Source organism: Gobius niger (genome assembly GCF_951799975.1).
Source record: "Gobius niger genome assembly, chromosome: 2".
Lineage (NCBI taxonomy): Eukaryota > Metazoa > Chordata > Actinopteri > Gobiiformes > Gobiidae > Gobius > Gobius niger.
The window spans coordinates 19559347-19584035 of record NC_136853.1 but is presented as its reverse complement, the minus strand read 5'-3'; the positions used below and the strand labels follow the sequence as shown (position 1 = coordinate 19584035).

The 24689-nt window shown below is 40.5% G+C and overlaps 1 protein-coding gene and 1 long non-coding RNA gene across 2 annotated transcripts; both read right to left on the bottom strand.

Moving 5' to 3' along the window:
- Positions 1–647: 647 nt before the first annotated feature.
- Positions 648–10241, bottom strand: znf618 (zinc finger protein 618; the record flags this gene model as incomplete). The annotated part of the gene is made up of 14 exons (XM_079552267.1): positions 648–2235; positions 2343–3430; positions 3999–4157; positions 4530–4607; positions 4968–5012; positions 5422–5502; positions 5710–5793; positions 5925–6014; positions 6513–6590; positions 6705–6794; positions 7202–7246; positions 7335–7412; positions 8197–8373; positions 10091–10241. 14 exons carry the CDS (start codon positions 10239–10241, stop codon positions 1696–1698), a joined length of 2784 nt encoding a protein of 927 aa, XP_079408393.1. The 3' UTR covers positions 648–1695.
- Positions 10242–13484: 3243 nt separating this feature from the next.
- Positions 13485–21254, bottom strand: LOC306982225. Its single transcript, XR_013794177.1, has 3 exons — positions 20908–21254; positions 14287–14549; positions 13485–13680 (listed from the first exon to the last, which is right to left on the bottom strand). It is a non-coding gene; the product is annotated as an uncharacterized lncRNA (long non-coding RNA).
- Positions 21255–24689: the final 3435 nt, after the last annotated feature.

Sequence of the window (24689 nt, the reverse complement as noted above, 5' to 3'; positions counted from 1 at the left end):
CTCACGACGGTCTAAACCCAGCTCCCTATTACTGGGTGAACAATCCAACGCTTGGTGAATTCTGCTTCAATGATAGGAAGAGCCGACATCGAAGGATCAAAAAGCAACGTCGCTATGAACGCTTGGTCGCCACAAAGCCCAATCTTAATTTTAACAACGCCGTTTGTTGCTTCGTAGATCTTTGCAAGGGCAGAGTTTACAACGAAGATACCAGCTCTTTGCACTTAAAATAGTCTTATCTGCCATCAGGAACTCTCCCTCTGGTCAATAATATGCCAATACCTACGTCTGTGACAAACACATGCATGTAGCTTTACGTTATCCGTCTGCTTAAAACAAGCTACTTTGTGACAGTGAGGAAATGGAAGCGAAACACAGGTAGGAACAAATCTCACTAAACTGTTGTCTGCCTTTCCCACACCTGTGCCCTCCTGCACTCTGCTGACACTCTGCCGACACTCTGCCGACACTCTCCTCCACATGTGCACATTATTCCCTGGCCTGCACTTGGATAACAACATGCTCTGCACTCAAGGGACGTGAAGACATGAAGGTGAAAAACAGGGACTTCTTTGGGAAAACACGCTATTGCCAAGCCCCTACTGACAGTATATAATTACAGTATTAATTCATGGTGTTGTTTTTTTACTTGCTCCTCGGGCGACCAGGGGGAGAAGGGCACTTGTCCAGATAAAAAGTTTACTTCCCCGGGGCAAGCAGACAACCGTTAATGTCGAGCCCTGGTAACGATACTGGGGTTCAGCAAAGGTGACTGATGTAGCTTTACTAAATTAGCAGCACTGGAAGCTACCATCAACACTCACGAGGTTTCGGTTATTATTGTGTACTTTTAATTAAAAGTGTACTACAAAAAAAGTGAAAAGTGCATTTTTTTTAATTTTTTTTTACACATATGTGAGATATAACAGTTGCAGGTAAGGAGGTTCTTGTTGGAGGAGTTGTTTTTGCATAAAAACAAAAATATTATATTAAAGTATTATGTTTTCACGTTGAAGTAGTAGTTTAATCAGGTTGCAAGCATTTAAATAAAAAAATCTATGCCCTGCAGAACATGCAACGTGAGTGCAGCTCTATTTTGAGGTGAAAGCGAAAGCTCATACATTAGCTTTAAAAATGCACGTTGAACAAACTGATTTCTCACTAATGTATATTTCCGCATTGACAGTGATAAATACAGTAAGAGTCAAAACACTGAGGTGTAGTGGCAGTAAAATAATATTCATTTTGTTAAGCCTTACTAGAGGTCATTGTTGAGTTTGCTGTAAACAGTATTTGTGTTGTAAGAGGTTTGTAAGAAACTGAAGCAGTGAAAGCTGACTACCTGACAAAGTTGCTAGTTGAGTTTAACAGCATATAGCCTTTAGCAGTTTCATCTGAGACTAGAGATTCCTGTCACTGCCACAGGTACGACTGAACCGTGTTTTGAGATGAACCATTCCACCACAGTCTGATGTTTACTATACTTTACCTTAACACTCTTCACCTTATTCTACATGCATATGATATTATTGACTTCTGGGTATTTGTAGCTTGTACAACAAGAGTGATCCTGTAAATATAGTGTTGAGAGTTATTTCGTGCTGATACTCATTTCTGGTTATAGTTGGTCTAAAACTATATAAATAATACCCCTTAGTCATTGGTTGTGAGGTTGAGGTTTGGTTCATAGTCTTTTTAACTGAGGTTAGAGCGTAGGAATATGAGTTTGTTCATCTCCTCAGCTGTCACCTGCTGCCTCCTCTTCATGACCATGCTCTGCTCACACACAGTCACACATTCACTGCGTATAGCCACTGCAGGCACGGCCAGCAGCCACAGTGCCAAGCGGGACAGTTTTGGGTACTTTTCAGTCACAGCAGCACTCCAATACTGGAAGAGATCTGGGGTGCCTTGAAGAAGAGGCTCAGCCAGGTACTGGAAGATCTCCTGTCTGACTTGACTCTGCCCATCATCATTACTTGAGACTGTACACGAGTCCCTGGTTGTACCATCATTGCTCCCCGCGCCCTCAACACGGCTGATTTTGGGCATTGGGGGGCCATCACTATCACGGTCATCTCCACCTGCTCCAAGGCCACCTGACAAACCTGCATCCCTGCTTTCTGCTGCCATTTCACACGCCCGAGCAATGATGTCCTCATGCTGATAGGCTGGTACTGAACGAAGCTTGAGCTGAGGGTCGAGAATCATGGCCACCTGATGGGCTCGTTCAACCTACACACAACAGTTTGTTTTCTTTTTAACATTGCATGTATTCTTTATGTCAAAGTATAGCTAAAATATAGTATGATAAAATTAGAAAAAATTAAATAAAATCATACCTTAAAATTTTCTTTGAGTGCTTCAAGAAAGAAATGGCAGAGTTTGCTGGCTGTGCCAGTTCCTGCTTCACCAGCTTTGGATGTGAAGAACTTCTCAAGGCGCAGGTAGACAGGCAGGACCTGCTGCAGAGTGGGCCGTCTTTGGCTGCTGAGCTCCAGAGCAGCGAGGCGCAGAGGTGCCAGAAGACACGCCAGTGTTGACAGGAGATGCTTATTCAAGCCTTGAAGGAGTGGAGCTGTGGCCTTGCTACGTCCATAGGCTTCACAAATCTGTTCAAAATGTGCATGTACTTGTAAAAGTGCCTCAGCCATTCGGTCCCAGCAGGGAGGGGTTGGGCACTGTGCAGGACTGCCCTGGCCAGCCTCATCACTTGTGCTTGTGTTGCTCTGCTCTTCACGTAAAGCCAATGTAGTGGATGAGGCGATGTCTCTGCATGTTGACAAGAGCTCAACAAGCTCGTGTAGGCCGCGAGCCTGGAGGCTGCGTTTCCCTAGGACCGCCTGGACCACTGCTCCGAGGGAGCACCCAGCACACCTGAGGCATATTCTTCCACGGCTGCTGCCCAGTGGGGACCCACCTATTCCAGCAGCCCACAGCCTGGGCTCAGACACATAGACAGTGCGGATTTCTGACATAACAAACTCAGACAGCACATTCTGCACCCAGTGGTGAACCTGCTCTGGACCTTCCCTGAGCTCCACCTCTCTTACCCCAAGAACATAGCGCTTAAGCCTTGAGCCCTCCACCTGATAAGCTGTGAGGACGTAACAGGCATCTGGACCTGACATGTGGGAATGACATGTGACAGCTATACCGAGTGAGGCATTGGAGCCAAGGGCACAGGTCACCTTTACTTTGACCTGATTGTACATGCGCGGCAGCTGGCGAAGGGCCAAGGCACTCATGTTGCCCAGGGCATCTCGGGTGGAGTAGGCCCCATGTCGCGCTCCTGTGTCCACCAGGGTCTGGGCCAGTTTAAGAAAATCTTTGCTATTGATCACACCCAGCATGTTCAGGTCTGAACACATGACACGAAGTAGGCGCTCTGCCACCTGTTGTCTTTCTTTTTCAGGAAGTCCATTATTCTCTGGGGGGGGGGGGAAATGCATACTGGTTAAAAAAAAAGCATTCACTAACATATAACAATAATGTGCATTAGTTATTATGTTATCAAGATTTTATCTTCTAGAAATAAAAATATATATATTTCAAGAAAATGGCGAATGTGATACTTAGAGGCACTTTATGTGTAAATATTCGATTATGGATAGTCACCAATGGTTATGAGCATCTAGATCAGGGGTCCCCAACTAAATAAATTCAAGGTCCACAAAATTTTCTTTCATAACTTTCAACATACAGTATGTCCAGGGTCCGGACATATCTAGTCATTGTTCTCTTGAAAATGTTAAAACATGAGCGCAGGTTGTCTATTTGGAAAGCAGAACTGATCAATGAATCAATAATTTAGCTATTTTATTTCAATGTTTTTCAAACTGGTTAGATAATTATTAATTCAGCCTTTGAAATGAAGTATATTGAGAGGATGAAAAGGCTTTGGGGTCCGGACTAAAGCCTCTGGAGGTCCGGATCTGGACCCAAGTCCACCAGCTGGAGACCCCGATCTAGAGCCACAAATATGAATCAATACTTACGAGTGAAAGTGTGGTTTCTTTGTGTGAGACTTTGAGGCTGTATTTGAAGTTTAACTGAGGAAAGAAACTGAGCCTGAGAGCCTCTCCAAAGCTGCTCCTGAGGACCCGAAGCTGAGGAGGTTTTTGGAGAGTCCCCTTTGGTGTGGTTCTCAATGTGCGCTGAGGACATGGACAGAGAATGTCATTAATGCAATATCAATATTAGTCTATATGTATAACATACGTGTGGAAAATAAAAATAAAAATGCTTCTCTAAAGATTAAACATTTATGAATGCTAAAGTATTACAGTCTCTATTGTAAGAAGGCAAAGCTACTTAAGGATGTGGCTGTTGTAAAACATGTAAAACACAAATTTATAGTTCCGTCATAAACGTGTCTCATTTTATGCTGTCGTTTTGGGGCTGGATTTGCAATGTTATTATAAAGAAGCGTTTTTTGCAGCCTGCACATGAAATGTACAGATCATTCACAAATATAGACTTTGCCATGCACTGCAGCCACTGCAGGTGTTATACCTTTGTGGACTCACCCGCGTGGGTCTGCATGTGCTCCAGCAGGTTGTGGTAGAACTGGAACTGGATGCCACAGGCACCACAAGTGTAGGGTTCTAAAACAAATCCAAAAGGACCAGAGAGACATTGACTCTCCGTCCAGTTATCATTTAATAATTGTATAATATGGTATATATTTACATGTTAGATGTGAATTCTTCCTAGCACCCCAAAAAGCCTCAAATATGAAGTCTCATTTTTTTTGTACAAATGTGAGTAGGTTTTGCAGTAGCACTCATTGCAGCAATGTTTACATTAGTCAGTCTTAGTTGTTATGAGAGTCTGAGTAAAATACATTAGTGATGTGTTTGGTGTATGATTGAACATATCAAATGATTAGACAAAATGAAATGAATGGAATAGACAGAAGGAATCATGCCTCTTTTTGTGTGGGACAAAAAGGTGTGGCTACTCACTCTGTGCTGCAGAAAAGGAGTTGACCACCAGAGGGCTTGGAGCTCCTGCAGATAAAACACATTGATGTGAGCTCTATATAAAGCCTCGCCTTTTGCCTATGCATTTAAAGAGCAAATTATTGGATGCAGTGTCCAATTGATGTTTGTGGATTATAATTATTCAACTAATCCATACATTAGTTACAAAATATTGTTTTATAAAAACAAATTGAGTAAAATGTCTGGGATATTTAAACAAACTGCACCTAATAACCACAACTAGAAAATATTTAGCTGACGCTCAGAGTGTGGTACAGCTCTATGCACAAAGCAGGCTGGTAACAGAGCGTTGGCTGTCCTTGTGGCATTTGCAAACTAATGTTTACTGTGTTGCAGATTTGGAAACATTGCTCTCTTATTCTGAAGTAATAATACTCTTGTGCTTCTACACAGAAAGAGGTGACTCAGTGCTCACCACTTGAATTCTGCAAGCTGTTAGTGTCCACCAGGCTAGACTGAAATGTGCTCTCCAGTTTCCGCCTGAATGGGCTGTCTGCTATCACAACAGAAAGAGTTAAAACAATAAAAGAACAGCTGGCACAAAATTACAGAAAATCTAAATGTTCACTGGTCTAATAATGTAATTACAAATTACTATTTAATCTTTATTTATTCAGTCATTTATTTGTGTTTTGACAGGGCAGGGAGGAAAAAAGAGCAAAGAGAGGGTGATAGCCCAATATATCTGAGCAACATGACTTACTTTTCAGCTTACTAGCTGGGCTGTATTTACTGATGTCCAGTCCACTGCTCTCTGGTGCTTTTAATGGTTTCAAATCAAAGGAGCCTTCAGAGAAATGGAAAGAATCAGAGTCAGTCCATTATTCAGAGATCATATGTAAAATCAGAGCATGTTAAATGTAACTATTGTGTTCAGTTATTCAGGCACTACACAATAGTAAGTCAGTAATGGCTCACCCATTGGTGTGTGAAGAGCCACATGCTCTTGGTAGGGGTTGAAATATTTGTACTGTTTCCCACAAAATTCACAGACATAGCTTCCTGATTCTAAAGAGAAATACAAAAAAACAGTACAATAATATAATGATTAAGTGAAATCAAGTGTTTAGTTCAAAGTACAAGCAAATACTGATGTTTCGATGATCTTTTATACATTAATCTCTAAACACCCGCCTTAACCAAGTGCATTTTCTCCATGTCAGCGTTACCCAAATCTAAAAGGTTAAAGTGCATGCATGTTTAACCATCATTTCGAGAGCATTTGGAGCCAAACATTTCTTCATTTAATTGAGACAGATCAGGATGAATTAGTCTTAAATTTCTCAGAGCAAACTTCAATGTGGTTTGAAAACAAATATTTAACTTTAAGAATCATCATATAGTGTACATCCATAATTAAAATAGTATTACATGCAAGATTAAAAGTTAGTAGTATATACTGTAGCTGAGACACAAATGACAATACAAACACGATGAGAAACATTTCCACGAACAGCAAAATCTAAGTATACAGTCAACTTCTGTAAAAGAAAAAATGTGACTAACTTGGTCCAATTTTCTGATAGGGTTCAATGGGCTCTTCTTTAAGAGTATCCACTGGTAACATGACTTGTTCATATGGATCTGTGAAAAAAGATGAGGAGATTAGAGATGACCAGTTCCATCTCTACAAAAAGCTATTGATCTTGTTTTGGTTTAAGAGCAAAACAACTCAGTGGAATGATGGTCCTCAGTTACCGTCCACAGCATGCAGATCCCGGTGCTCCTGGAAACAGCTGTAGTATTTGTACTTTTTGCCACATATGTCACAAGAGTAACGGAAACTACCTGTGGAACACAGCAATAACACATGAAACCGCTTTAACCTTTTAAACACTACCCAAATTTCATCACATTCACAGTGATAGTTCAATATTACTAGGGGTTAAAAGTGCGTGATGTTTAAATAATCCTTCTGGTAAATTCTCATATTAAGGAAGTGTCAATCTCGCCTGCCATGTTTTAACACGACCAACAACCGGCACAAAAGTACAACTCAAATGTAAAAGTCAGTTAAGTGCAGCACAACAAATGTAACTATAGCTTACAGGTGCATGTACATGTAAACAAATATGCACATGTTTAAAAGCCAGCTGGGTATAACCTCTGCTTTAAGTGTTGAGACTGCAAGGAAGCTTTATAAAAAACATTTAGCGTAATAGCTGTGATTATTACCATATTATTACAGTACTTACTGGTTGGCGTCTGGGGCAGACTCTCTCCCACCATGCCCTCTGATTCTACAACAAGAAGTAGGAGCAAATATTTGGCAAACAAGGAAGAGGAGAGTGCCACATAATTTCATATTTTACCTGATAGAAATCTTACCTCTGTGGGCCCTGACATGGGTCTGAAAACAATTGTAATATTTGTACTTTTTCCCACACACTCCACAGACGTAGGAACCTGGAACACATAAGCATGAATAATGATCAACCAAAAAGCACAACTACTTCTTAAAAATACATCTTTTACAACTTATTTTGGAGACAAATGAAATTGCTAGTCTATATTTACTTTAAAGTCCTTCATGATATGTTAAAACAGAGTAAAAAAAAAAGGAGCAGTCAACATTACAGGTGAGCTCTTCCGAAACACATTACCCAAGTGCATTCCCTAACAAAATAGATATTGTTTATAATTGGCCAGTATTTTGTTATATGCTGCGAGGAGGAGAAACAATGATGTCGGCAAGTAAGTCATTTTGTGCTTTGTTATCTTTTTGTGCTTTATTCTCATATTAAGAATAAGTTATAGAGCTATTTTTGCGGTGTACATGAAATAACAGTGTTAAAAGCGAAAAGTCAACACATTATAATAACGTCACCTATGGCTGCTATTTAGGGGAAACCTCCACTACCCGGCCCAGGAATCAAACCCCACTTTTTGTTGTCAGGCCAGAGCATAAAAGGCTGTGCTGCACGAAACATGCGTATCATTGATATGCACCTAACGGTATAGTTCATTGTAAGCAGAGCTATGCAGTATCTACTTTCTACAGTTTCTAAAGCCAGTATGCCATTTGTGCAGCAAAGAAAGCCGTGCAAGGTAATCATCAAGACACTTCAGACTAAGAGACAGGACTCTTTGCCATGATTGCAATCAGGAAATGCATGTAGACTATATATTCACACACCTATGCATGAGTCAGTGCTCTTCGTTGGAGGAGGAGTACCAAGGGCGAACATACCCTCAGCCTGAGCCCGACGAGGTCCAACTCCGCCCGTGCCCCCATCACTTCCTCCAATCACAACGCAGATCTCAGCAGGGTTGGATTCTCCTACTTTGCCATTGCTTGTTCCCAGAATCCCTGGCTCCTTCTTCACTGTGGTGGCAGTGGCTGATATTGGTGATATTTTTTTTGTACCTTGAAAGATAAATCACAAATAGATGTTTTAGATAACATTTGTTCTTGACATTAAAGCACATTTTCAGCTTTAAGAACACACGCAGAAAGTCCGTCCAGGAGCTTTAACAGCAGGAAATGAGCCGCTCAAGCACAATGTTACCTCTCTCTCTGATTTTTGTTTGTGAACTTCATTTGTTGACAATATTTCATAGACCAAAGTATAGACTGCCACACATACACTTTCTTACTAATAAGCAAAGCGAAGTCTTACATCGTTGCTCTGCTGTTATGTTATACTCAACAAATATTTAAATGCCATTTTTCTATATATGTACACAATAGACCCATTCCTCCCACATATTGTTCACAAATCTGTCCAAATCTGTGTGACTACTTCTCCTTTGTCATGAGATTGTTTTTTTTGTTTCATTATTAGACCTTTATTGAACCAGGAAAGTGGTGGTTGGGGGCAGTGCCGGACATCTCCTTCACATAGAGTGGATTAGGTTGTTTATTGTGGCCTGTGGAATGTTGGCCTACTCCTCTTCAATGGCCGTACGAAAGTTGCTGGATATCGGCAGGAACTGGAAGACACTGTCCCACTGTATACGCCAATCAAGAGCATCCCAAACATGCTCAATAAGTGACATGTCATTCAACATGCCATCAGTAATATACACCTGTGCATATCGATAACCTAATCAACTCTATACAAAGGAGCCGTGTTGCACTGTGTGAGGAAAACCAGATAATAAGTTCTCATTTTTATTTCAATATCCAACTCAGAGCACAAACAGTTCTATGTAAGAAATGTATTAATCATTATAGCCAACTTTAAAAATCTCAAACCTCTTTTTAAAGTCTTTCTTTCTGAGTTGCAGTACTATAAAGAAACCATTCATGTCTACTCAGAGGTTACATTAACCAAAAATTCTCTGTCATTTACAAAATATTTTCAGCGTTGACGGAAAATTTTGAGGGCCGTCCGTCATTTTGATGAATTGAAAATCAAGTCGTAATTAAAGTACAAACGCAGCACTGCTCGATCTATCTCTGACCACGCAGCCTTTTGGGCTCTCCCTAAACTGCAGCTAAATCACTGTGGAATGCCGCGTGGTTTCACTTTGCATTTCGATCGGCAACTAAACAGCCTTTTACTGCCACAATGGTCCCAACATGATAAACACTCATGCCGGAGCGCTTTCATAAATCCGTCAAGGACAGAGACATGTTTGGAGGTGAAAATGTCTTAACTAAAGACATTTCTATGGTTTCAAGGCCAAATGACTTTTGTTCTCGGTGTAAGAACAAAGCTCTTGTGTCTAATGAAGTATGAATGAGCCTTTAGACTATGTGTTCTCAGACTTGTCCCTTTCTGAGCCCAGATTGTAGACTCATCTCTTCAAACTGGCTTTTAATACCTAGAACAAACTGAACTATGTCTAGGATGCAATCATTTTATAAAAAAATGTTATCTTTCTGTGAAGCACTTTGGTCTTCCTGGTGTTGTTGTAAAGAGCTATATAAATAAACTTTGATTGATATACTGTATTTTTTTTATTTTTATTTTAACACTTCCTCACCCTCTGTGGACGGGCTCTTTTTCTTCCAAGCTCGGGTCCTCTACCAAAGACCTGGGAGCTTGAGGGTTCTGCGAAGTGTCTTTGCTGTTCCTAGAACTGCACTTTTCTGGACTGAGATGTCTGATGTATTTCCCGAGATCTTCTGTAGCCACTCCTCCAGTTGGGGGTCACGACGAGCATCACCGAGATCCTCCAGGCCTTCTCCAGCTTGTTCCTTCTTCCTGATGTTGCGATGGCAGCCACAACGGCTTTCCTTGGCTCTTTGTCCACCACCCAAATGTCTGGTTGATTCACCATTACCATCCTGTCTGTCTGTATCTGGAAGTTCCACAGGATCTTGGCTCGGTCATTCTCTACCACCTTTGCAGGTGTTTCCCACTTTGACTTGGGGTTTCCAGCCCATACTCTGCACAGATGTTCCTTTACACTATACCGGCCGCATGGCGCTCCATGTAAGCTTTCCCTGCCAGCATCTTACACCCTGCAGTTATGTGCTGGATTGTCTCATTGGCCTCTTTGCACAGTCTACACCTGAGGTCTTGTCTGGTGTGGTAGATCTGGGCCTCTATTGCTCTGGTGCTCAAGGCCTGCTCCTGTGCAGCCATGATGAGCCTCTGTGCTGTCCGTCAGTCCAGTCATTGATAAGATTTGTTCATTGTTCACATTTGCCCCATTGTCTGAGGCATTCAGGGAGCATGTCATCTGTTGGAGCCTTGTCCTTGATGGATCCTGGATAGTGGCTCTCACGCTCGCTCGGCCTCCTTCCTTGCAGCTAGCGTAGGCTGTCTTGCATGAACTGCACATTTGAGATCTCCCCAGAGTGTCTCAATGATATTGAGGTCAGGAGACTGAGATGGCCACTCCAAAACATTCACTTTATTCTGCTGCAGCCAATGAGAGGTCGACATGGCCTTGTGCTTTGGATCGTTGTCATGTTGAGTGACACTTTTCATCCAGTATTCTTTAACAACATGCTGCATTCATCCTGAAATCTATTTTGACAAAGTTGGTGCACTGTTCATCTCAGGCCTTGTTGACTCCTCCAAATGTGACGTTTATGGTTATGGCAAAAGGTCCCACTTTGGTTTCATCATTCCAAATGACATCTGTGCTGTTTGCCATATTGTAAGCAGATACTTTGTGGCATTTGCAAAGTAAAGGCTTTCCTCTGGTGACTTGGCCATTAGGGCAGGGCGATATGGCCTAAAATCTATATCACGATATAAAAAAGAAATATTACGATAACGATATATTTGACAATACAATTGTCAATGGACAAATTACTTCAACTGCTGAGTGTAACAAAAAATATATTGTGTCCACAATGATATCAAAAATTACAACGATATCAAAAAATTATATCGCGAGACGATATGGCCCACCCCCATTTTTCATCAAGTGCCGCCTTATAGTGCATCTTGAAACAGCTACACCTCTTTTTTTTACTTTTCTTTTTTTGAGAGTGTATTTCAGCTGAAGTTTTCTCTTGGTTTTTCTTTTCATCCACAAATTTCCTGCCAGTCGTTACTGATTTTTTTGTTGGTCGTACTGATTTTTTGTTGGTCGACCTGACCATGGTTTGGGTTCAACAGAATCCTGCATTTTCCACTTTAAGTTTGAACACTGCTGACTGATACTTTCAGTGTATTGGATATCTTTTTTATAAACCTTTCCCATTTTATACAGTTCCTCTGACAATTCTTTTGCTTTCCTCATGACTCAGAAACCAGAAACACCAATGCAGCATTGGATGAAAGATGGAAGGGTCGGTCAGGAGCCCAAAAAGTCATTGACCTTTTTAACGCACACAATAATTACAAACACAGGTCACAGGTGAGGATGCTGACCATTCAAACCCATTTGTGTCAACGTGTGTGCACTTTATCAGATCACCAGGGTATGTAAACTTTTGATCGGGGTCATTTTGGTAGTTTCTTTTTTCATTATGATTTAATAAGAGTAAACTCAATTGTTTGACCATAAATAGAGAGAGAGAGAGAGAGAGAGAGAGAGAGAGAGAGAGAGAGAGAGAGAGAGAGAGAGAGAGAGAGAGAGAGAGAGAGAGAGAATTGATGCTCATTTTGAATTTGAACACAAAGAAAATAAAAAGCATGCCTCTGCTTGTCTCTATAGCATGTCTCGCCTGAACCAGTTCATCAGTAAGTTGTAACAGACTGATGCTGTAATCAGCTGCGTTTTGTAACACCTAAACAAGAGGATCGCAGAGCGCTCGGTGTCAGCCCAAATCCTACAGATTTTCATCTATCTCTGCTTCATCCGGCGCCCACATTCTCCTTCCCCCTGTGTCACTGTGGCTGCAGCCCGTTAGCACTTAGAGCTGTGAGAGATAGAGCCGACGCGACCCGCTCATAGCGCACTCTGCCGCTGCATAGTGGGGACATACAGCGGCAGGCCGGTGCGCTAAGAGCGGGGACGTATAGCAGCAGACTCCGGTCGGACCCAAAAGCACATCGGCATGGGGAGCCAGCAGGCCCAGCAGTGAGGCACTGAACCCTGTTAGTCATGACAATAGCAACGTATTGACAGGTTGGAAAGAAATTCCCAAATCAGCGCAAATGAAGGGGTTCGCAGCAGCAAAGCGAAAACGTACAATTCACATGTTAACAGAATAGACTATTTTAATTACTGCACAAAGCAAACAAAGACACTAACAAAGAGTTCAACAACTTTATATATGATGTAAAAGTGCTTATTGATGATTCATGTCTCTAGTTTGTTTCCCTGTTTTGTCAGACTCCGCCTACCCCTCCGTTTGGGGTCTGAAAAAGCTCTGACTGGAGGGGTATGAACCCCTTCCCTCACCCTTGTGCCTCACAAAACAAAATTGGGACACCCCTTCGACTAATGTGAACGCGCAAAACGGACGGGAAGGACAAAGGGCTAAGGCGGAGAATTGAGATTGGGCTCGTCTTTTTCCATGATTGCTGTCGCTTTTAGGTAGAAAACCCAGTTATTTATTGTTTAAGCAGAAAGTTAGTCAGCAGATTAGCGTCCTGATGTCTTGCTCCACGCGGCAAAGGGGCAAGTCATTTTCTCCAGCGAGTGACAGCTGCACTGCCACTGCGTGATTGACAGGTCACAGCGCAGTGTGGAGAGGCAAGGGGCTGAAAGGGTAACGCTGCGGCTCACAATCTGCAGCCTAAATGGTCGTATAATCAGTCACTGTACAAATATTTTTTTATATTCTGTGGGGGCTGAAGCAACCCCTGTCTGTCCATAACCCCACTTCCTGTGCCTATATTAGATTTGTCCCAATCTAGAAAATCTGAAAATAATTTGTGTGAGTTTGTCATTGGGTTCAAAAAGAAACAGCAGTTTGTATGTTGCTACTTTCAATTAGAACCACTTCTCTTTTCACTGCAGTTGTACTTATACTTCAAAATTAATAAGGCTAAGGAGTCAAAGATACATTTAAAAAGCCTATTTCAATATTGGACCTTTCATTTTAGTCACATCATTGTCTTGTAGTTTGAGCTGAATATTTAATGTCACTGTGTGAATTATTGTAGAGTGCCAAAGTTGAACGTACCATCAGCTGGAGGTCTCCCAGGGGGTCGACCACGACCTATGCTTCCTTCACTTTCTCCAACTACAACACAGATCTCAGCAGGGTTGGGATCTCTGCCTTTTCCATTGCTCGTCTCCAATGTCCCCGGCTCCTTCTTCACTGCGGCAGGAGGTGAAGAGGTGGTGGCTGAGGTTGGTGATGTTTTTTTTGTACCTGAATCAATGAGAGACATCACTAAAACCTAATACAACGGGGATAAAAGGGTTAGAAAGAAAAACAATAAAGCAGCAAAGCAAACTGTTGCTGAATACAATTAATAGACTGACACTTTGCAAAGTAAATCCAAATCTTTCACGTTAAAATTCTCAATTTCAAAATTAAATGCATTTAATTTTGTGAATTTGCTTTATCGTTTTAATTGCCAACAGTCAAATGTATTTTCAAATTCGACATTGATTTTCAAAATATATGAAATAAATTAATTTAATAAGATTCTGAATTTCAATACCTTTAACTTTTAAAATGTCTCTCTACAAATATAACGGAAATTTAGTTAATAAAGTCTTCAATATATTTAAAAGATAATGTTTTCTTATGAATATGATTCAGTATGATACACATGTCGTACTTCAGTTAGATACAATTTTGGACATTATTCCTCATTATTAGCTGAAGAATTTGCTTTGGTTCAACAACATCATAACTAACAGTCATTTTGAGAGTACATTCAAATCTATTTATAATTCCACCACTGCCGAGTAGCAACAAAAAAGAATCAAAGTAGATAATTCAAAAATTCTCGGAGACGTGAATTTGAACATACTGTCAGATTGAGCTCGTCGGGGTCCACCTGCGTCCACTTCGGTTTCTCCCGCTACAAGGCCGCTCTCTCCCACTTTCCCATTGCTCATTTCTGTAGTGCCCAGCTCCTTTTTCACTGAGCTCGGAGTTGGACTGGCAGTTTTGGAGGCTCCCGCAGCTGATGGCCCATCTGTGGCTGCTGCTGTCCCACCAACAGCCTTGTCCTTCCCTGGACTGGGTTCGTCTGGTGCACTCATGGCTCCCCCTCCTCTTGGCCCGTGCTGAGGTATAAGTTAACGCAAGACTTTAGTCCAGGGCTCAACAACTTTGATACAGATCTTTTTTTTGTCTTTCTCAAATGTGTTCAAAATTAAGCTAAAATAAACAAACATTTTACTGGAAAACATGATTAAGATTCACTTTTGACGACACAGTTTCACCTTCTTTTCAATCTGAAATAATTCCAAGTACCCCTTGCTAAGTGCTCAAGTATCCTCACACCCTGGTTTGGAAATTATTTATAAAACATGAAAAAAAATGTCATCATGAAAAAAGAACACAACATAGTAGGGTGAGAAATCACTTTGGTCTTTAAAACAGCAAAAATAAAGCGTTTATTGCATCAGCCTATGATGACAATCTGATGGAGAACAGAACGACCCATATGACAAACACATTTGTTTAGTTGCTTTGATACATCCAACAGTGAACACAGGCCTTATTTAAATACAATTTAAAAGAAACTGCAGGGAAATGTTCAAAGATTTAAGGGTATAAAGACAAAGTGCTGTAACTAACCACGCACAGGCTTACTGATAGTGCAGAGAGGAAAAAATTAGCCGCACACCAATACAACAACTCCCTTCGGGCGCATTGAGTTGCCTTGTGTACAAAATGCATGGTATAAATAAAGTTGCCTTGCCTTCATTACCGTAATGCACCTTTATTATTGGTTTATTTGGTCTGGGACAGTGCATGTTAATGAACATGCATGTCTCATGCATGTAAACATTCCACACCAGATTGTAGCCTTGGGCTAATTTCCATCCATCGTCCCCCATGCACACTCTCAAACACACTCATTCATCCTGGCCTATTGTACATGTTTTTAGTGGTATGGGAAACCTGAGTACCTGGAGGAAACCTACACAGACACGAGGAGAACATGCAAACTCCACACAGAAAGGCCGTCAGGGGCCTTCTTCCTGGACCTTCTACTTGTGAAGCACAAGCGCAAACCACTGCCACCCTTCAACAATGCACTGGATCTTAAGCCCAAATAAAGAAGCCTGTGATTCTTTGAAAGTTGTTATAAAACAGGTCTTTGACCTTGCTGTTCGGTTACGTTTGAGTTTTTCTTTCTTTAGCCATGGTAATTAATGTTCCATACTAATCTAATTCATCCATGTTTGATGATGTTGAATGGCTGAGTGCAGAGGTGGGAACAAGGTCTTTTTTGCAACAAGCCTCAAGTCACTGCTCAAGCCTGAGTCTAGTCATTCACAAAAGTCCAAAAAACACCAATCAGTGGCTAAGCTATTGGTAATAAAGTCAAATCTCTCAAATCGTCAAAGTCTGACCTGAGTCCAAGTCACAACTTGCAAGTACACACTGCTGCTAACAACAAATCAGAAACATGTATTTAGTAACATGTTAGCTAAACAAGAGAGCACATAAAGTCGAACATATATAACACATTCATATCCAGGTTATTTACATGTTGTGTCAGCAGTTTGATTAATATTGAGTAATTTAAAGTGGGTAGGTAGGTAGCACACAACAATAAAGTGAGTATTTTTAGTCCTGCCACAGTTAAAAGATGCAAAGATGCAGAAATCTTTTAGGTCAGCAAAGTTAGCGGCCCATTTACTGTCTATGCGGCACTGCCAAATTTGGCATCTCAATGACATCAAGAATCAGAAAGTAGTTCTCTCACAGCTTGAAACTCTAAAATCAAACCAAAAAACTTTAGTTTCAGCTACAGAAGAACTATCAGTTTTTAAGATTATGTTGCATCACAGTCATGTTTCATCCAGGTTTAATCCAAATTTACAAACACACATGGCTTTTACTATAATTGATCAGTATCATGTTATTAATACAAAGTGTACGTTTAAAACAAGAAGGACTGGCAGTACGTTTAATTACTGCACAGTCGTCACCGTTCATCACATATTGTATGTTATTAAAATTGTATACAGGCTAAGACTTACTACATTTGTGCCAGCTAACATTTTAAGTCTAATTTGGTGTGTGGCCTTAGGGAGGTTCAGAGTTGGTATGATTGGTATTTATCGGTGTTCTGGCAGAACTTACACTGGTGTGAAATATTTTCCATGGTGGCACCTCGATTTTCCTCCAAGGGCAGAAAAAAAACTCATTGTTGAATGAACTGGACTTCTACTACACTTTTTTATAAAACTATTATTCTCTCTTTACAAACCTGACTCACTTTTTAAACATTTAAGCGTAACACAGTATATTTTGTTCTGCAGAGAATAAATCTTGTCATCAAGGAAATGTTAATCTTCAAAAGTAATGTCAAGAGCAATTGGTATGATTGTCAAAAAAATGTGATTAAATATAATCTCAGATTTGCTCAACCCCATGTTTTGTTTTCTGACTTTTCTGATTTTTCTTGTAGATGCAGTTATAGTGAGGTATCAAACCACACTGGTCGCCAGCTGCCTCTGACTGCTGAACATTGATTTCCGCATTAATGCCCTAAACCTAAACCCTGTGTTGGGCTGCGGTCGGTCTTTGTGGCTTGAGTGGGTCACAGACTGGCCCAACCAGCTGCAGCTATAGGTACTCTGGCGGTGACATCCCCTTGCTTCATTTGTTTTATAGATGTTTTTTTATGATCAGCTATTTTTATGAACGGCTCACTAATCATGTCAACGGTAATGGATATTGGTTGGTATTGATTGGGCCCTTTACTGATCAGTGCAGCCTCAGTATATTTTTTTCAGATTTCCTTTTACCTCTATACATTTAAAATGAACAGCAAGGACGGGCATATACGGATAGAATTAATGTGCAGGCCGTCAAAACGATCCTGTGAAACATTCATGCTTCTCTTTAATATCCAAAATGTGTGTTTTCTCCTAATTAAAGTCCAAATGGAAAAGCAGCCATCTGGCCTTGTGTTCTTTCATATAGTATATAGCGTCTGATGTGCTGTAACCTGCAGTGCCATAGCAGAATGTAAATCTAAGACAGATGCGGGCTCGCTTGATGTCCCTAATAAATAAAGAACAGTCTAAACTGATTAAACCAAAAGAACCAATAGGAGATATAAACAGCACAAAGCAGGAAGTACACTTAAATTGTGTAATAAGACTTGATAATAGCAGCATTTATGAAACTAGGTTTGGGGGAAAACACCCTGTTTTCTTTGTCTTGTAGCCCAGCCGTGTATTAAATGTCAGCACTTGTCTATTAGTCAGGTCAAGTCTACTTTTATGTATAAAATGCTTGTGGAGATAAAACAGGGAGGTTAGAAAACAAGTGTAGGATGTAGACGAGGTACTTTAAATAATTGGCCTATATTTGGGCTCTACCGAATCTGCCACTGCACTATAATGAAGCAAATCAATCACAGTAGAGCAGAAAATTCTCTTCTCCTAACTTTGATTAAAGACTTTCCTTCAACTAACTAACTTGCTTTTCCACTGAGCAGTTCATGACGGAAATAGAATTTCCAAATATAAAAAACAAATTTGTTTAAGGCCTGTGGAAATGTTTCCACTTTGGCCAGATTAAAAATAGGAATCAGTTAAAATGGGGGATGGAAGGGTCACTTCAATCACTGCTTTCACTGCATGTTTGTATTATCCCAAGCACAGCCTGTGACTACAGCAGCCCACTGTACACTAAACGCTGTGTGCTCCCTTCCTTTAATCAAATGCACATTTTCTGTCCTCTGTAATAAATGTCTTCCGAGATGGTATATGACCAGTGATTTCAAAAAGCAATAATGCAGAGAAATGGATAAATCCCCTCACCCACTATACACACACATAACTGGATGCTGTAGAAAAAAGAAACATCGTCTGGTAAAATTCCATCAGCATACACTCAAAAAAGCCCATAAAAACCTTTTCAATCTATATGTTAATGCCATGAATTAAATTTTAATAACAAGCGATATTGAAAAGCAGACGTGAATTATACAAAAATAAATCCTGCTAGATCAGGCCCTAAAATTAGAAATTCAGGCCGACATCCGGTCTGCTGCTAAACCCTTGTAGGCTGGCAGATTAAATTTTTGATGAAAATCAAAATTACACTGCACACTGACGCAGGCGCAGCAAACCTGGCAGTATTGTGATTTATGGATTCATTAAAGCCGCAGGAGTTTCAGCCCTCCCATTTTCACTCAGAGAAATGAGATTTGCTTTGCAGAAAATTTGTATTTTTAGAAAAGCAACTCAGGCTCGGCTCTACCTTTTCAAAATGGTCAAAGGAAAAAAGGCTTCTGTGTACATAACCACTGCACGTAAACAGGCCTAATTTTCATTGCTGCAGCAATTGAACGTCCTTATGCATTATTCATTAAACCAATAAGGTTCATTTTTACAAAGAGGGAGGCAGGAAAATATGTGCAGAATGCACAGAATTTTTTTAATGCAGCAGCCCCATCCCCTGAAAACCCATTCCCTGGAGTCTAATTTAAGTGAAGCCATTTTGAGACATTTCCACATGCCACTAAGAATATTAAAATAACAGCAACACAAAATGCAGTAAGCTTAAAGGGCCAGACACAATATGTTTCAATATAAAGGCACATTAACAACGGCAAATGGCAGCACATCAAAAAGCCTGTTTACATCAGCCTTTAGAGACAAACCCTTCAGTCAGAAGCTAATGACAAACTTTAGGTGTTTCATACAGTGATGCCCAAAGGCTGTGATATGATCCCTGAGACAGAAGACGAGACATATACTGTATCTTCATTCACCACTCACTTCAAGTACACAAGAGCACACATCACTGATTTAAAAGGACATTGCTCAGAATGAGCATTCCTTACGCATATAATATGTCCACAGTTTTCTTCTGAGTTTTATAACTTTTCCTTGGTCTTTCAACTATTCTAGATACGAACATTCCCATCACTCAGACGCAGCACTGTCCTAGTCATGACACTGGTTACCTCTCCTCAACTCAAACTCTAGCATTCTGATTAGCTTTCCTAGACAAAGGTCAGAATTTACACCCAGATTGTGCAAACCAAACATACAATTTCTATGAGCTCGCAGAATTTATACAGATTTGAAGGTCAGCATTAAAATTACCCACAACAAAATGGCCCCTACAGTTTTCGTCTATATTAAAATAAAAGCAAGCCATGCAAGATGGGAAAGTGTTTGGCGTCGGCAGGATTAATATAAACACAAGCACTGGTTGTCATTGTTTTTCCTGCCTTCAAATTATGCTGACATGGCCTTTCTTTCCCCATAGCTGCTCCAAAGAGAAGTACTTTGGATACTTGTTTTTCTTTCTGGTGTTTCCAATTTTCACCAACAAAGATTGAAATCCTTGTTTGCTTATTACACCCTTTCACATTATAACTGAGGGCTATATGTGCAGATCAGCATAAAAGAAAACAAGAAAAATATACAAATTGTGAAAACAAAAAACTCAATCGTTTCTGAGTTTTCCTTTTTGAAATGCCTCATTGGACAGTTCTGTTTAACCTTTGGAAATCTAGGACAAGGATAGTCACTGGAAGAAAAAAAAACATCACAGGGAAAAAAAAACATAATTAATTTGCACTCTGCTTTGAATACTGCATCCAAAAGGTCATTTTGCATTCATTAGCATTCAGAGCACAAGACACTTTTCTTTTCCATAAAGGGAAAGTTAAAATGGATTAGTAATTTTAAAACTGCATAATGAGTATATTCCTCCTCAAAGAAATACAATCACACCGGCTCAACTACTTTCGTCGAATAAACACATATCTGCAAAATCCGGTCTTATTACAATTTTATACATAATTTCTCGAAATGACTGCCTACAGGTGGCGCCAGCGACACTCACATTAAAATCCTATATGTTCCCAAAAATAAAAGTCAAACCTTATTTTGCGCACACGACAATGTCCATCGACATATCGCTATGGTTTAATACGGCAATATCACAAAGTGCGGGTGAAAGTGCGGCCGCCGTGGCGTGACTTTGAAAGGACCAACTCTGACGCTCTGCTCAAATTTGAAGGAAAATTCACAAAACATGGCTGCAGGAGGTTTTTGTGTTTGAGATTGTTCCTCCCCTCACCGTCCTTCATGTTGCCACTACCGACTGGTCCCCCCTGCGCGGATCGTAGCCCGAAACGTGTGCAATAAGTAGCATGTACATGTGAACGGACTAGTCGCGCGATCAACCAGGCGGCAGCTACGCGAAAGTTTGCGAAATTTAGTCCGAAAAACGTCAACAGATTCGGTCCATTTCGGGTGGTTTCAAAAGGCTGCACCTGGTTTTTTTTTGAGGGGTTCGCAGTACTGCACAAACACCGCTAGGTCTGCTCCAGAAACTAGACAGGACCAACAACTTACCATCCGCGGGCGAAATTTGCAAAATTTCCCCAAATCAAAAACGCAAAAAAACCCTTCTCTCCGTCTTGGAACATACCTCCAAAAACGATGCGGCTCATGCGAAAGGGGGATCTCTCGTTCCTGAAATCTTCCCTCTTCGCGACCAGCGGCGGACTGCACAACTGCCTCCACAGAAATTGTCAATTAGTTATGAGAAATTCCGAAATGTTGAAATTTTTCGCCACGGCAGCTTCGTCGGGAATACGCCGCGTTACATTTTAGAGGCTGGGACGGCGCAATAAGTCGTAAATTGTCGGAGATTCGGGAAGGGCATGGCGCTTTCGGCTCAGCACAGCGGGTTTGTGTGGTGCGGTTCCTCCTCTTGTGGAAATTTTCGTCCGCCATATACAAGGGCAGATTCCGAAATTGCTGCGCCGGCCTGTATATTAGCCTACATGAAAAAAAAAAAAAAAAAAAAAAAAAAAAGGGAAAGAAGAAAAAAAAAAAAAAAAAGTCTGAGAAGGCTTGAAAGGGGTTGGGCGACCATAGAGTTACGCAGAGAAAAGGGAGACGGGGGTGGGAGGTGGGGGAAAGAAAAAGGGGGAAAGGAATCAGTTTTCTGAAATTTGTGGCGGATACTGTTTGTTAGCACTCGGGCTAATAACATGCTCTGTGGGGATTCATACACACGCTTTTCTCTGCGCGCGTGACTAACAATATCTGAGTGTTTCGTGTTAACGTCGCAAAATGTAAACGACAGCCTACTTTAGAGGCGAGCAAGATTGGCAATACAGTACAAACTGAAATTGTTATAGTAGTTTACGAATAATTGACAGACTGACATGTTCAAAGGTTAATTACCATTGGCCAACTGCCTGGATTCCTTTCTCTTCTTCCTTTCTCTGGTGCGGACCAGTTTGAGAATTTCATATTTTGACAAGCTGGAATGAAAGTGTGGAACCCTGGATACATTGTACCTCAATACATTTAGTACAATGTGATCTGCTCTGTAACAATGTGTACTAAGTTGTACATATGGGTTTGATACACAAAGGAATAACTTGTGTTAGTACTTTGCAGGTATATAATGTAATATGACATAACCCTAACCTTAAAGTAGCTATACCTGATTTTACTTCTAGAAATGGAATGACATTTATTTTACCCTCCTTTAGTATGTTGTAAACTCAACATTTGTATCAATTTTATGAACTTTCAGGCTATTTTTTTACAGCATTTTTGTGAAAGTGACCCTAACATGTGACCCTGCAAGTTGTGAAATGTGCCAATAAACTTGTCCCTGTAAAGAATTTGGATGCAACAAATATATTAGGAAAGTTACAAATGAGTTTGGACCACATGTAACATTTTAATTCAGTGGCTTCCCTTTTCATTGTTTGCAATTATAAAATCAGGTATGGGGCCTTTAAGGGTTTCGTGTCCTCTTACATTATGTACCCACAAAGTACTCATACAAGTTATTCCACTGTGTATCTAACCCATAGCTACAAGTTATTGTTACAGAACACTTAACATTGTGCTAAATTTTGTTTGGTTTTGTATCAAGGTGGTGTAAAATAAAGTGAATTCAGATACACTTTTGTATTAGTTACAAAACATTTGTTTTTTGGGAGATCTAGAGATTTATTCTGTGGTGAGTGAGCAAGCATCGGTATTATTTTAGGCTATAAGAGCACTAATTTGGTGCAGTTTTCTTGCATCGTTCGTGGTGTGCGTTGGCAGTTTGAACCAACACATGCTACATTTTCAGGATAATTGATTAGGAAGATGCTACTAAGAGAATTAGCGCTAATTCTGGTACAGTTGCAATGACTAGCAATGTCCTGCAGAGGGCGCCAACATATCAGGAGTGCCCTTCAGTGACAGGCGTGCATTAGATCTATAGATTATTAGGACTCTGCATGTTGCTGGCTGCAGCTGGTGCCTATACGGAAGCCTATTGGCTTCAGATATGACCACCTATTTTACAGTCTATATAACAACAAATACAAACAATTTGCAATTTATGCCCAATGTATAACGTAATCAATGGCCTGGTTTAATTTACTTTTTATCTGGCTGCTAGTTTGCTAGGATGTGAAATGAGGACAATCGTTGAAATGAAGTGATTTATCAAGTGTCCTAAAATTAAATCAATGAATGAATCTGCCAACATGTTCCATATTACAAAATGAGGATGAATTCAAGGTTGCGCTGACCTGCTCACAGCCTACTTTCTAGGAATATTCGTTTAAGAATTGAGCAGTCAGGCTGACAACAAGAATGCTATTTTTTGTCAGTGACCCACTTGTGCTTTTAGAGCTGCTGGACCTAAGTACACTGCATTATTTCATTTTAAAAAAGGTTGACGTATGTTTTCAGAAATGGCAGGCAACAACAGAATGGGCCTTGTAAATATTCAGTATTAAATTATAATAGTATATTTAAATATATAGGGTGTCCGGGGCAAATTGAGATGCTCTTTATTGAAATACATAGTGTTGCAAATAAAACTGAGGGTGCAAACATATTAAAATGAGGTTGCAATGATCCCTTATGTACCCCTGTAAATCTCACAAGCTTCAAGCTTAAGCCTGCTCCTTTTGGGCATGTCTTTTTGCCATGCGCTGAACATTGTGAAACTCCACTGCTCAGGGCTGGCTCGAGCCAATTTGGCACAATTTGAAGAAAAAAAATTGAATAGAAAAATAAATAAATATTGATATCAATTTATTAATTTCCATGTATATTTCTGTGTGGTTCTCTAGCGCAGTGGTTCTCAACCTTCTGGGCCCCCATTTTAACATGTAATGCTGTTCGGGACCCCCACTCGTATGTATCGTTTTTATTCCCACTGTTGGGTCACACTGTGGGGGACATGAGAATATATCATTCTTCAAAAGAGAAGGAAAAAAAACAAATGGCGAAATAAAAGAAATCAATCAACAAATGATGACACACTGGTGAAATAACACAGATATGCTACAATGAAATATTAAAAAGGAATATATATATATATGTATATTTTTTCTAGTTTCTCATGTTCTTTATAGACCAGAGAACTAGAGCAGTGGCTACAGCAGATCCCAGGAAATACATCAGACATCTCGGTCCAGAAAAGTGCAGTTCTAGGAACTACTCAAGCTCCCAGGCCTCTGACCCGAGCTTGGAGGAAAAAGAGACCCCCGGAGAGTGAGGAAGAGTTTTTATATAAAATAAAACTCTTCCTCACCCTCCACGGGCGGTCTCTTTTTCCTCCAAGCTCGGGTCCTCTACCAGATGCCTGGGAGCTTGAGGGTTCTGCGCAGTATTTTTGCTGTTCCTAGAACTGCACTTTTCTGTACGAGATGTCTGATGTATTTCCTGGGATCTGCTGGAGCCACTCCTCCAGTTTGGGGGTCACTGCCCTGAGTGCCCCAACGACCACCAGATTATAGGCTGTCAAACTACCTCCGACCGCCATCAACCACTCACTCTCTCATTCTCCGCACATGGACAAAGTGGGTAAAATGCCTTGCCAGTGGACACACTTGTGGGAGTAGGGATTTGAAACACCAACCTTTTGGTCACACACTGACCTGCTTAAGCAACTGAGCTGAGTTACCTCAAGTCAAGTGAAAAATACACACCATTAGAAATATACAAAACTTGATGAAACATCTCACATTTAACTGTACAGAAACAATGTTTGATGTGTTTGTTATAAAGTCTGATTGATATATTGGCTATTACAATATTGGCTGAATTTATTATATTTGTGGACAATTCTGATCTTGTCAGACCAATAATGTAATAACCAGCCTATAACATAATAACTGACTAACTATATATAATTCTAAACTTACCTTATAGAGCTCTTTGAGACAAAGGGCAATGTGA